This window comes from Hibiscus syriacus, unplaced genomic scaffold (genome assembly GCF_006381635.1).
Source record: "Hibiscus syriacus cultivar Baekdansim isolate YM2019G1 unplaced genomic scaffold, ASM638163v2 tig00111402_pilon, whole genome shotgun sequence".
Taxonomy (NCBI): domain Eukaryota; kingdom Viridiplantae; phylum Streptophyta; class Magnoliopsida; order Malvales; family Malvaceae; genus Hibiscus; species Hibiscus syriacus.
This window is the reverse complement of record NW_024063082.1, coordinates 3289872-3305465: the sequence shown is the minus strand read 5'-3', so window position 1 is coordinate 3305465 and position 15594 is coordinate 3289872. Positions and strand designations below refer to the sequence as shown.

At 31.5% G+C, this 15594-nt stretch overlaps 2 protein-coding genes across 2 annotated transcripts; both read right to left on the bottom strand.

Moving 5' to 3' along the window:
* Positions 1-9998: 9998 nt before the first annotated feature.
* Positions 9999-11331, bottom strand: LOC120162008 (GRF1-interacting factor 1-like). Its single transcript, XM_039172201.1, has 3 exons — positions 11251-11331; positions 10606-10682; positions 9999-10468 (listed from the first exon to the last, which is right to left on the bottom strand). The coding sequence occupies exons 1-3, from the start codon at positions 11329-11331 to the stop codon at positions 10078-10080; spliced, it is 549 nt and encodes a 182-aa protein (XP_039028132.1). The 3' UTR covers positions 9999-10077.
* A 3451-nt stretch (positions 11332-14782) lies between these two features.
* Positions 14783-15337, bottom strand: LOC120162447. Its single transcript, XM_039172598.1, has one exon. It carries the CDS (start codon positions 15335-15337, stop codon positions 14783-14785), a length of 555 nt encoding a protein of 184 aa, XP_039028529.1.
* Between the last annotated feature and the right edge of the window lie 257 nt (positions 15338-15594).

Below are 15594 nucleotides of genomic sequence, written 5' to 3'. Positions count from 1 at the left end.
AACTTGAAAGACTTTGAGTAATAATTTGATATTCGATTAATTAAATCGAATATACTTAGAAAATCATTTGTAAAATCTTAAAATTCATTTAATCTTAATTTGTTATATCGAAACACAAAAATGTTTTCAACATAGACATTAGTGGCCAGCTTTTAAAGAGATTTGGTTTGTGAATCTGTCCGTCTTCAAGTTCTACCACATTGTCTTTCCGACCAGATCAATTTGAAGAAAATTCTGGAATATCATATGGATCAACTGTCTCATTTCCCTTTCCAGCATGCTTGTGTAATGTTTCTACATAAAATTTCATCATAAAAAAGGAGGGAGAAATAAAATATAGAGATGTTATTTTTTGTGATAAACCGCTAATATAAGAAGCATGTCCCACAAAAGGATTAAACTTGTCTCGATGCAAAATGTAATCTTTTTTAGAGAATCAATCATAATATGAAAACTACAGGAAAATGGGTGCATATAAACCAGTAAACAACCATTAAATGAAAGGAAAAAACATATTGAAGACTGAAAGAAATAGAAATTCAACTTAATCTTATTGCTCAGCAATGCTGCTCAGTTTTAGAGGTGAGTGATGAATACTTTTTTTAGTATTACTAAAATACCCAAAGTTCAAAACCGTAAGTCTTAATTGATCATGAATCAGAGTAGACAAGTAGTACCTGATAGGCTTATACCATTTTTTGAAAGTAACAAGAAAATAAAAAGATGACAAAATGAGTTTGAAACTTACAGGAAGCCATTTGCAGGCAATAAGAACTCCAACAGAATAAACTGATATTTTGAGGCATGGTAAGAAGTAGGGAAATATGCAATTGTGTCCACATCAAAACACCACAACATAAAGAGAAAAGGATAATAAATACAGATAAAAAAATACAATCCAGATTACCTCCCGAAGATGGAGCTTTTCGCGAATAGATTCGGGTATTTCTCTACAGGCTATGAGGCCATACATGAATTAATAAATATGGTTTGCAGGCAAGAAAATTTACGTTAACATGTGTAAAGTGTAACATCCTCAATACCGGGTTAGTGATCAGATTGTAAAGTTTCAGAATTTGGTGACTAAAGTAGAAGAATGAAATAGTTCAATGATTTATTTGTGAATATTTCCAGAAAGTTGTTAGTAATTATTAAAGGAATTAAGGGCAAAGTGGTCATTTGTCATAAAAGATATTTTTTTATCTCTTTAAGAAGAGATAAACACGTGGGAGGGGAATGAGTATCTGGAAAACTCTTTTTCTTCTTGCTTTCTTCTTCTCCAACGTGCTGAGCAAAGGTGAGTTTAATTTCAGCTGTTTAATTATTGGATTTATAAGTTGATTTTGATTCTTTGAGTATTATATAAGCTTAAGGAAAGCTTATATAAGCTTTAAACATCAAGAATAGAGAATTAAAAAGGAAATTATATGAAGGGTATAGAAATGGACTTTTGTTATAGAAAGGTTTTTGAAGTTCTAAAGTTGGATTTGACTTGTCAAGGGTTTAATTAAGAAGTTAGAAGCAATTGAATGGAATTTGGAACATGTTAGAAATTGAGTATGATTCTTGAATTTCATAAGGAAGATAGAATTTTGAGGTTAAAGATGATTTACATGGATATGCGTTGGTTTAAGTAATAGTAGTTGAGTTTAATGACATATTAGAGGCTTAAAATAGAAGAATTAAGGGAAGAGTTGATGATTTTCGTGCTAAAATGTAAATTCTGGGCAAGGTGTATCGATGCATATTCAATGTGCATCGATGCACTCTTTAAAGAAGAAACATCGAATGCAATTGGTGCATCGATGCATCCCCTTAAAATGAAAACATTGAAGGTAATTTGTGTATCGATGCATGGGTAGTGCATCGATGCACATGTTAAAGAATGCATCGATGCACTGTAGAATGCATCGATGCACTTCAAGGGGAAATTGAAATAGACATTTCTTTTAGTCTAAGAAATGATAGATTAGAGTATATCAATTGGATACTGATATGTATCAATATGTGATTATGTAGATATCGAACACGAACAAGTTTCGGAACGATCATCAAGTTAAGATTCGATCGAAAGAAAGGAAAAAAATCACAAAAGTGGATTGAAACTTAGTGAGGCTCAGGTGAGTGCATATTAATTCGTTTATGGTGCTAAATGGAAACAAGACTTGTGACAAGTCTATTTCCTATGTTGAATGCATGAATATATGATTATACGTATATGCATGACATAAATTGTATGTATGCATGATTATATGTGTTAACATGCTTTTGAATGTAATGATATGAGAAGTAGGTGCTATGTGATGTATATATGTGAGCCATATGACAGGATATATGTGAACATGAGAAAACAAAGTATAAGATATAAGCTACGTAATCTTATGAGAATATGAAAAGAAGCTATGTGACTACATGTATCTGTGAAAGAAGCTATGAGCTTATATGACGTGATATGAAAGTGTACATGTGAATATGTGACATGATAGATTGCTAATACCCATGTTATGTGTAAAGAGAGCTAGAGGTATAGTTGGCATGCCAAGAGTCGAGGGTTATACGTGGTTCTTCGGGATATATATGTATTCTTTGGAACATTTACAGGGTCTTATGAGACACATATGTGATCCATTGAAATATGTATATGGTTCTTAAGGAGTGGTTCTTTGGGACAAATACAATACATAGGTCATTCGGGACAAATCTCATAGCCCCTAGTGGGACCCCATACGAGCTATGGTGACAGCATAGTGCACAACCTCAATAGACTCTCATATCTACAGTTCTCACAGATGTACATGGGCTAACAAAGAGATAATAATAAACATATATATTACATGTAAAGCATATGCTTTTGTGATATGAATTGTATTATATGATTGATATGATGATGTGTATATGTATACATTTGATTACATGAAATGCTATATTGTTTTGTATGATAGCATGATATGATATGTTCATGCATGATTAAATAGTTAAAGTTACTTTAATATCATTAAATCAAACTATCATTACTTAAACCAACTTATATCCATTAAAATCATCTTTAACCTCAAAATTCTATCATTCATATATAATTCAAGAATCATACTCAAATTTCAATATGTTCTAAATACAATTCTAACACTTCATATTCCTTAATTAGTATGATGACAAGTCAAATTTAACTTCAAATTCAACTTATCAACTCTTTTCCATAATTTCATATAAAAACCCATTTTCTTTAATCTCTTATAACTTCTTCATCTTTTGATTATAAGACAACTTAAACTTTCCTTAAGCTTAGTTATCATCTAATGATCAAAACATAACCTTTAATTGAACAAATAATCAAGAAATAAAGAAACTCTTACCTTTGCCTAGCTTCCACGGGAGAAGAAGAGAAGAAGATGAGAGAATTGTGACTCCACGTGGGTTTCCCTTATCTTATAAGGAAAATAAAAATATTTCATATTAAATGACCATTTTGCCCTTTAATTCTTTTCATAATTACTAACAAATTTCAGGAAATATTTCCAAATAAATCATTGAACCATTCAACTATTCTATTTTTATCACCAATTTCTGAAAATTTACGATTTAATCACTAACCCGTAGTTTGGGATGTTACAAGCTTTTTTTTAGCATAACGAACGGGGAACTTCTGTTGTGCGGCGCCTAAAAACGGCGTGACCTGTTAAACAAGTGACCGGTTAAATTTAGACCGGTTATGTTATATCATTTAACCGGAAATATTATCAAGTATATTAATATATTAGGTAGCACTTATATAATGTAATAGGTAGCGCTTATATTGACCTATTTTCTAACTAAACAGGTATATTTAAACCGGTAACATTGCAAATTTACCTATTACATTATAATTATTGGTTTTGATGTTTTTGGGATTGATACAATTTTAAATGTATCGACACTTTATGCGTGCACCTCGTTGTGCTTTCATTTTGTGAAAAAAGTATCGACACATATTTAAAGAGTGTTAATACATAATGTAAACATATTTGCTAATTAATCAGTATGTTTTTACCGGTTACATTGTAAATTTACCTATTTCTGAGTTTTTGTTCTTTGAGAAACTGATAACATGGTGGGTTTCCCAATGTTATTCTTTTGTTACTACAAAGATTTTGTTCTTTTCTTACTGGGTTTTGCTTAAAATATCCAACTTTTTTACTACTAGTTTTGTCATTTCGAGACTGGTTTTGTCATATTTTTACCTGTTATATTGTTATGGATCGATACATTTTTATAAAGTATCGACAATTTATTGGTGCTATAACTTCTTTTCTTTTAAATTCCAAAAGTGTCGATACTTATAATAAAGTATCGACACTTTCAACGTATCTGGTAGCTCTTTACCAGTTTTATCATTTCGAGACCGATTTTATCATATTTTTACCTGTTATATTGTTATGGATCGATACATTTTTATAAAGTATCGACACTTTATTAGCGCTATAACTTCTTCTCTTTTAAATTCCAAAAGTGTCGATACTTATAATAAAGTATCGATACTTTCAACATATCCGGTAGCTCTTTGCCGGTTTTGTCATTTCGAGACTGATTTTGTCATATTTTTATCTGTTATATTGTTATGGATCGATACATTTTTATAAAGTATCGACACTTTCAATATATCCGGTAGCGCTTTACCTGTTTTGTCATTTATAAACCGGTTTTGTCATTTTTTTTACCTATTATATTGTTATGGATCGATACATTTTTATAAAGTATCGACACTTCATTAGCGCTATAACTTCTTTTCTTTTAAATTCGAAAAGTGTCGATACTTATAATAAAGTATCGACACTTTCAACATATTCGGTAGCTCTTTACCGGTTTTATCATTTCGAGACTGGTTTTGTCATATTTTTACCTGTTATATTGTTATGGATCGATACATTTTTATAAAGTATCGACACATTATTAGCGCTATAATTTCTTCTCTTTTAAATTCAAAAAGTGCCAATACTTATAATAAAGTATCGACACTATTAACATATCTGGTAGCGCTTTACCTGCTTTGTCATTTATAGACCGATTTTGTCATTTTTTACATGTTATATTGTTATGGATCGATACATTTTTATAAAGTATCGACATTTTTAATATATCCAGTAGCGCTTTACCTGTTTTGTCATTTATAGACCGGTTTTTTCATTTTTTTACCTATTATATTGTTATGGATCGATACATTTTTATAAAGTATCGACACTTTCAATATATTCGGTAGCGCTTTACCTGTTTTGTCATTTATAGACTGGTTTTGTCATTTTTTTACCTGTTATATTGTTATGGATTAATATATTTTTATAAAGTATCGACACTTTCAATATATCTGGTAGCGCTTTACCTGTTTTGTCATTTATAGACTGGTTTTGTCATTTTTTACCTGTTATATTGTTATAGATCAATATATTTTTATAAAGTATCGATACAAACCGATAAGCTAAGTTTGCCGGTTGACAAATTTTTTAATATTTCTTCATGATTTCCACCTATTACATTATTATTACTCGATATTTCCGATAACGCTAAATCAAATTTATCAAATATCTTTTAATGTATCCGATAACGTCATATATTAACCGTAAATTAGTCTGCCTTTCATAAGACAATTCCTAACAAACGAAATAAAACCTTTTAACGGAAATATTTTTCGTCGAATCAATTGTACGATTGTTGCTTTGATATAAAATGTAAGAAAGTGTCGGTCCACAATATTTTATTATATGATTAAGAATCAAAGAGAAAGAAAATCTTTTTGGATTGACATGGAAAATATAATAAAGAAACTAGTATCAACTCATTTATAGATATTGTTTTTAATTAGATATAATTAAAACTTATAATATTTTGACCGAACAACAAGAATTTTACTTATATAAATTTAATTAAGGTTTACTCAATCAAATTGGAAATTGTAATCTATTCATTTAAATTATTTATTATGAACGGAAAAACGTCTATACGAAGACATATAATTTCTGAATTATCAAATAGGATAAAGGCTCCTCTAATTATATTAAAAAATGGAGAAAAACTCTTATTTAAATAGTGAATTAGATTAGTTATTATTTAAAATAACTAATGTGATTGTGCTCAATAACCCATAACCCCTGCGGTTATTGATGTTTGAATACCTTTAAAAATAATAATAATTTATTTAACTACTAGGTAAATTAACTTATGTCAAACAAATTATAAATTTATGATTGAACCGACGTGATGGATCAAATAAATTTTATAATGTTGAACAATTGATTGGACTTCTTTAATAAATAAAATAACATGAAGATGCGATGCTGTCGTCGTCTTTGAAGTATCACTTTGGAGATTTCATCTCGAAAATGTCTCAAAGTATTTGGAAGTTGGAAAAGTCCACACAAATACTGAATATATGCAAGGGATGTGATTTTCTATATAGTTTGCATAGTTTTTTTTTTTAACAATCTAGAGTGATTATAAAATAGAATATGTTCATGATTTTTTCTTAATTATTGATAACAGACACACATCCTACACATATAACTGTTCGAACCGAGACATTTAAGGAGAATAATATTTTCTTTTACTATTGAAATAACTCAATGGATTATGAAAGAAAAACACTTTAACATGTCAAATCGGCATTTTTAAAGGCAGCTAAAGGAACATGAAAGCGAATTAAAAGTTTAACGACTGTAATGCAATTTTTAAAGATTTGTTAACCAAAATAAAAATATCTTAAAAACTAAGTGACTATCAATATAGTTTTTCCTGAAACTAAAAGTAAAATAAAAATAAAATCGTATACAAGAAAACTTGAGGCTGTGTTCCTTGACTTGATTTTTTCAAAGCCAATTATTGAGCATCCCACTGTCCCAAGTAACACACGTGAGGACAAAATATATCGCGCTGCCTCTCTCTTGTCCTTATTAACTGTTTACCTACTTTAAAATTAGACTTCCAATTTTCAAATTACTTAACAAATTCCCTTGTCTTATATCAGTGTATCATGTTGTCGTTTCAATTTTAATTTTGGAACGTCAATTAAAATATTTAGTGTATATATATAACTAATTAAGAGTTTAAAATTTGATGAAAATAGGACTCTAAGCTATAAATCAGAGAGTATTGTTTTTTTTTTCTTTCAATGCTCCTGGAAGAGGTTGACAAAATACTAACACCTATGAAAGTTGGCTTGCTTTTGAGACACGTTGATTGTGACACAATTATGATAAACTAATTAATTTTAAAGTTCTCTTAAATAATTTGGGTGAAGGTGGGGGCATGTACCTATTATAAATCTGTTAATGGGTTGGACCGACTTTGTTCACTTCACATGTTTCACTGCTTTTTTCTTTCTCAACTCTAGTTTGGTTTGGGTTGGGCCTTCTTTTTTATCCGGCTCGTCCATCCAAATTTCACTATTTATTTAATGTTAATTTTTAACAATATTTTTTGTTCATAATTATATATTATTAAATATAATTCACTTAGTCAGCCAAATTAGATATAAAATCCAACAAATTATTCAACCATTGGATGAGTCTAGGCAAAGGATCATGCTTCTAGGGATGAATTGAATAGTGACTCGTCTTTTTAGAAAATTTAAATTCTTATATATTATAATTTTTTTATATTCTTTTATTAAAAATATAATTTTTCTTAAAATTTTATAAATTTACCCTTAACCTAATTCGTACGCAGCTTATTACCTCCATTAATCATCTGCCATTGGCTTGTAAAGTCGTAACTTGAAGAAAAAAGAAAGAATGGCTTGAAATTTAAACTTTTAAATGAATCTTATTCTTATATTTGCATGTTTTACCTCAGTTACACTTAAAATCCACGCATTTAAATGTAGCGATCCGGAATATAGAGCCACAATTCCTATGTTGACCTTAATCATTATTCATCGGGTTATAGACTTAATTAAGATTAATGAGTTAATAATTTATTTAAGGGTAAAGTATACAAATGGTCCCCCGACTATATGAGATGCTTTGTTGAGTCCCTTGACTATTAAAAGTTACGAAATGGTCACTTAACTATTTAGTATGTTTCATCGTCGTTTTCCATTAAAAAATTAACGGCAGTCTGAGCTGGATGTTAACCTAATGACTGAGATATGATAAAATTTGATCCCATAATCTATAAAAAAAAATATCACATCTCAGTCAACATGTTAACATCAAACTCAGACTATTATCAAATTTTTAACAGAAAATGACAAGTTTGGAACATACTAAATAATCGGGTGACCATTTTATAGCTTTTAATAATCAGGGACTCAACAAAGCAACACCCTATAGTCTAAGGACTATTTTGTAACTTTTTAATAGTCGAGGGATTCAACAAAGTATCACTCTATATTCGAGGGACTATTTGTGTACTTTACCCTTTATTTAATTGCAGGAGGAGCTGGGCCTGAACCATTTTAAAAAGATGGGGTTTTTTAGATGAACGTAAAAATTTAGGGACCTAAGGTGCTGTTTGTCCATTCATGTTTTAGATTGTCTTCACGTAGGATGCAAGGGGCCAAAATACTTAATGATTTAGATAAACGTGATGTCTAATTCTCCAAATATATTATATGTCTCTATAAAAATGATTGAATTAAGAATAAAGTGATTTTTAATGAATAAAAAGATTATTATTATTTTTTAAAATCATAAGATTCGAAAACGATTTTTATAAAAGTGTATAACTAATTATTATCAGTTAAATGAGAGTCTTTTGAACAAATACAACTTATGAAAGAAAGTTAATCATTTAGGGGTCACCAATAAATTTCTTTTATTTTCTTTCCGTCTCCAAAGACTAAAAATAAATCATTCACGACAACAATATCTCATTATTATATTAAAAGAAAACTCCAATTAATAAACTAATTTGTGGGGAATGTTGACCTTTGACTGGACTTAGAGCCCTTTGATGCCTTGATAATAAAGATACCAAAATGCACATTCCGGGTCAAATATGACAACAACAATAACTAATGAGGTAGTAATAAAATAAACAATTAAATATCTAGTTTGAAACAAACGTGCGTGACAAAATTAATCCTACTATCTTTTACTTTTAAGTCAAACAAACCAACTTAATTTGTCCAGTTTCTAACTCTGAGTTTGAGCAGACAATTCGGGAAAACAAGAGAATTTTCCCACTCCCCAAACAGTCAGTTTGGGAGTCTTTGAAAACCAATTTTCTATTTTTGTCACGGTCAATTTTGCCACTTCCCATGATAGTCTTTCCCCGAACAGAAAGCTGTGTCTTCATCTCTTCCGCACGCCATTGCCTACAAAAACAAGGCATTTCTAAGTAACCAAACCAAAACCGGATATCTGAGTGCAAAAACATGGGGAAACTTAGAGATTATCATTGTGATAAAGCTCAAAAAACCGTAAAACCCAAGAAAAACCCCATCAAAATCAAATATATTTCGACTCCGGTGATGGTTAAAGCATGCAATGAAGCAGAGTTTCGGGCAGTTGTTCAACAACTCACTGGCAAAAACTCTGAGATTAGAGAGCCTTGCTCAATTACTGAGGAAGCAAATCAAGTTCATAATATTCCCAATTTCCAAGCCGATTCGCTTGCAAAGATCGATGATCTGAATTTATCGGAGACATTTCCGTATGATATGTCTTCACTGGAATTTTTGGATGAAAGCTTTGCTTGGAGAGGGGTTTCAGAGAATTTGTTTGAATTTCAATCTCCTTATATTTTTGTATGATTACGGGTGCAATTAAATCGAATCTAGCTCAAGTTGTACGAAGTTCGGGCATAAATCGTTCAACTAACCAAGAAATATTTTTTTTTTAGCATAAGTACTTGTTTCTATAACTAGAATTTCTGCAGGAAGATACATAGTTTCATACTGAATATATATATTACGATATCCGATCGATAATCTAAAGTTCGATTTTGCCAAAAAGAGATGAAAAACAAGCCAAATTACTATATTATGATTGTAACAATTAAAACTTGCAAAGTCTTATGATCTCTTTCAATAATACTTCCATCTCCATAACCAACTCTCAATTCCCATCATCAGCTGTTTTTTTAGTAAAGGGTTTCACCCTTTTCATCCTACTGACCTTCGGGTGGCACGACGGAACTCCCCATATCTAGCTTGCTTCCACGGAGCATGCCTACTCCAGAAGAGACACGCACAAAATCCGGAAACCCTGCGTCCCCGAGTGCTCCTCCACTGCCGCCTGCAGTGCTAGCTTCACTTTGCAGTATGTTATGGCCTGTGCATCCGCCGGAGCTCATGCCAACCTGACTGAGCAACGCTTGCTGTTGCTGTTGCAGGGCTGAAAATGGTTGCGGAGCATACAACATCGAAGCCTGTGAGGCCATAAGTGAATGCGGCGTCATCGGTTGAGCTTGTACCTGAGCGTGAAGTGGGGGCGGTTGCGGTTGAGAATCTGCAACTGCGGACAAGTACATGAGATTTTGCTGCAGCCTTGCTATGTTCCTACAATATTCAGAGCTAGTTAGTAACCTTTCTATGACATCAACCACAAATATCTTTACAAGTACTTTATCGTTGGATTATAACAAGCCATTGAGCATTAAGATATTGCAAGCCAAGGACTGTTAATCAGCACTTACTCAGCACATTCGCTCAATTTTCCGGAATTCTGGCTCTCAACAATCTTTAAGATCAACGCCTTGTTCTCGTTGAGGTACTGCATGCATAAAAGTGAAGTTCATCGAAAGTAACATGCAGCAATGAATTGGAAAGAAGATGTTTGTATATAGTTTCTTAGAATCCGAGTTAAAGTTCCTTTCGAAATCAACCGAGCAGAAGACCGGTTTGATTCATAACCAAGTAATTTAAACAGCACCACCAGCATTACACTAACTTACTAAGATCATCAGCTCAGGAAAAAAACGTCTCAAGTGTTAAGCATCTCATTACTTGATAAATGCGAGAAAACTGCTCGAATGTAAACATGAATAACTTGGTGCAAACTGAAGGCAAGTCCTTAGCAGCATGAATAACAGATATATATATATATATATATATGTATACACACACATGCACAATTAAAACCTTAAACCAACAGTCATCAAACAAGAGGAGAAAGATGATAGCAGCTTTTACAGGCAACAGGAAGAAGACTACAGCTTATACTAATCAAAGAAACTAAAAAATAACCAGAAATATGACTGTAAGAGAATAAAAATACTCCACATACAGACAGATCAAGAGAGAGGGATGGGGGGGGGGGGTAAGGGAAGGGAAGGGAGGACCTGTTGAATATGTACAGTAGTAACATTGTTGGGATAATAAGCTGCAACCATGGGTTGCGTCTGCATCAGGTGTTGCCGCATTTTCTTTCTTTTATAGCCAAACACAATCTCTCTCTTTCTCGCAAAGAAAATAAGATTACAAAAGATCGTGTGTACATATACATACACACACGCGTCTTTTCCATTCACTTCGTCTATGCCAATAAAAAAAAACAATCTCACTCCAAAACACGTTGAGCTGAAAGGGTAGACTCTAAATTCATAAATATACCTATTCAAATATTATTCCTTAAACAAAGCAATCTCAGTATATATATATATATATCATATTATTCTTTGAAGTCTTGATTTTGAGCACTATAAGTAATAAGGCGTGAACGATTAATATCAAATAATTAAAAGTTATATTTGAACATATATTATCTTATATTTATCCAAAATTAATAAAAAAATAATATTATTTAATACCCCACCAACAATATATAAAATAATTTTTATGCAAACAAAAATTCTAAATAAGATATATGAAAATGTTATAATTTTGATTATAAAATGTTTTATTTCTCCTACACTATATAAAAAAGTAAAATAAATATGATCACAATAATATATGAATATATTAAATATATGAATTAGCAACCATGTTTGATAGGTGAAAACCCAATAAATATTGTGTTTAAATGACCCAACACATTCATAAAATGACCGGTTGCAATAAGTTAAGCCTGAAGCCATAGTTGTGAGCAATTAAGCAGTCTCTTCCCACTTGCTCTCTATCAAACTGTCTAAAGAGAATTAACTAGTCTCCGCACACCATTGAACTTCATGTCGGTTTCAAACGTGAAGTGTTTAAATTCTCACCTATTATTTTGAAATATGAATTCTGGCTATCAAAGAAATACAAGACAGATGAAAATAGGCTCATTTATGTATAAGTGTGACTTGACATGATCTCAAAATTTCTCACCTTTATGTTCTAACAATATTTTTGTTTGAAGGAAAAATAAAATTTTAGTTTGGTTTTCGGGAAAATGACAGAGAAAGTTGCAACCAAAGATTTTGATAGTATATTTAATCATTTTTATAGTGAATTTTAGTAAAAAAAAATTCATATATCTCTCATAATTTTAAATTTGACAAATAAATCCTTTTTATAAAATGTTTCAGAGACCTCATTTTAAAAAAATAGTACAAACATGCACATCTTTTGAGACATAAAATGATCTCATCATTTAAAATAAACTGTCCACTTCAGCTACCCTAAGTACAAACTTTAATATCAATTTATTATTATTATTATTATTATTATTATTACATAATCTTCTTATCATCAATAATAAAAGATATAGAAACAAGAAAATTATGTAAAAAAATAAAATAAAAAGAGAAACAATTACATTTTCAAATATTATTAATTAAGAAATTACAATATATATATATATATATATATATTTGAAGAAAGGCCGTAGTTACCATATATTTTATATATAAAATAATGTATCAAAGTTTAGTCTATGAAATGACTTGAATTTAGTATGAAATTAATGGATTGTTTGTTTTAAAAAACGATCAAAACATATAATAACGGTCAATAATACTACATTTCTAAAATATTTTTAATACTAAAGAATATCATTGAAAAGACATCTTCTAAAACACAAATAATACATTATAATTCTTCAAAGGGCTTGGATATTATCATTGGGAAAGAAACATTGAAAGTCATCCTTTAGCACAAATGTTTTACCTAATAATAGTTTTCGAGTGTAATGTTTTTCCAATAAAAAATTGCCGACAGTGATCGGTTTATTCTTGAATGTCCCCCTATTTTTGATCCATGGAATTCTCGGAGTAATAAAGTTCTTAATGCTGATTCGTTTGGTACCATAATTTTGCCATGAAACACCAACAGTCAACAGACCCCTTTGATCAACGTAAACCAAGTGCTTTTAATTTCCTCTCGCACTACGAGAGTATTAGGCGTGATGCACCCTGCTAACGCATTGAAAGACACCGAGCATTGTTCACGGTTGATATGTAATGTACATATTACAAATTATTATTGTATTTTAAATATGTTTTAATGGGTTTAATATTTTTAATAAATCATGATACAATAAATGTTTTTCCGAGAAAAAAATGATAGAATGAATAAAGATTGACGTCTTGAATTTTGTAATACTGAATTCCCTCTATTATGCACATGCATAAATATCAAATATGATTATATAATCTCTAATCTAATTTTAAACTGAAATTTTCAAGCTAGATGTGTAACATAATTCATATGAAATTTATATTAAAACAATAAAAAATTTAAAAAAATATCAGTAAATGAATTGTTTAACATTAGATTTGATGATTTTCACAACAAATACATTTGTTATTTCAAGGAATATTGTTGTGGGTGAAGTTGTATGTTATATAATACATCACATGAGAAAAGTCAAAGCTGCTGAAAAAAAATTCTTATTTTTTATCACTTCCATTACTACCGGCCGATGCTGAAGCGAATTTCATTACGAGCTCCGGAAACGCCGGCGGTGCAGCATGATAAGCAGCCAAGCGGCCACCAATAGTATTCATTTCAGTCAACGTGCACTGTCCGCGGCTGCGTCCAGGTATATTCGTGCATGGATTCCCGGCCGACGGCGGCACCGGACCCCTTTGAAGTGATTGAAGTATAAGATTCACGTTGAATGAGGGGACTTCATCTTCTTCATCTAGAGTTCTGATGGCCAAAACATGTTGAAAGCTCATAAGCAAAACAATGGCGGAAATGAATGTAACAGTGAAGTTATTAGTAACTTTAGAGGAAGCCATTAGCTTAAAAGAAAAATTATGAAAGAATTGATTGGTTTGTGCGTTTGATATGAAAATTTTGGTGGTAGGGTTAATAGATTTATGAGATTTGTCGAGGGTTTGACTGCTTAAAAAGCCACGACGGAAGACTTGAATAAGGTGGGAAGTCACGGACTTTAACATAAAATAAATAATATATAACCAAGTCTAAATAAACTTTATTTTAATTTTGTGAATCAAGGTTGAATTAGCCTATTTCATGTGATCTTTGCCACGTTTCCTTAGACTCGGCAATTTTTGCTAGTCTTCCAATAGGTGGCATGCTTGATAATGTCATTAAGTGGTTACATTAGATAAAAGAAATATTATTTTTTAAAGTCCTGAGTTCTAATAACTACATGGGTAAAATGTATGAATATTGTCAATAATTAAGGGAAAATTATTGACGTCTTTATAAAAATTTTGAGAGCGTTAAAAGTTGGGTGTCAAAAGTTAGAGGAAACTTCTTAAAGAGATGTAATTGTGGCCGTTTATGCATTTGACATTTGTTTATTTCATGTAAAGGAACACATGCACGAAGCATTAATTAATATAGTCTAACATGTATTTGTATTGCTTTGGGAGTACAAGAGACACTATTAATTCTGGGTACAAGATAGAGAAAGCACATTTTGAAGCATTTTCATCAGTTAATGGATGCATTTCCCCCCCATGATTAGTGAACTAAATCCTACCACAATATACCCTTTGTAACTCGTCTCGCAACTTTATAAACGACGACACCGGCCACTCCTGCTCCCAACGCGGCCTGATTGCAACGGGCCTTCCCAGTTTTACACGCCGTCGCGAAGTGCTCGCAGTTGTTGAAGTAATAGTTATAATCTCCGAAGCTTTGGTTATGGAAGAAATCAAACGCTCTCTTAATTACCACATCAGACTCATCGCAGCTGGAAGTGGAGCAGCTCCCGTTTCTCGTAGTATTAAAGGTAATTAACGACACATCGTATTCGTAGCGATGGAGCCGTTTTTCTTTCAGGAAGCAATCGATGCATGTTAACACAACTCCCATATGATCGGCCTTGTGGAGACATTTTTGGCATTCTGCTTCACTTGCTTTGCCATTGGCGTTCCTCTGGATTCCTCGGAAATGAATCACTCCGTGGCTTAGTTTTCGTCTTTTATCTTTGTTGGGGTTCACAACCTCGGCTTCGCCCACAAATATACCGTGGTGATAGTAGGAACCGCGATCGGAATAGATATGATCACCTGGTTTGGGTTCTTCCATTTCTCTTGTTTAAATTCTTTCTATCACCTGTAATTACTTCTTCAAAAAATCTGCAAATATATAGATAGATAGTTAGATAGAATGATTGTTGGAAGGCATAGGATTACAGTGGAGAGAATCGAATGGCTTAATGTTAAACAAAGATAATACATTAATAATCTCAGTGTGGAATGTGAATCTGTTGTAGTGGAATGGAAAGAGTGTTTTTATTAGTTTTTTGGATCAAATTTATCACTTTTCAGGATTTTTGTTTTCTT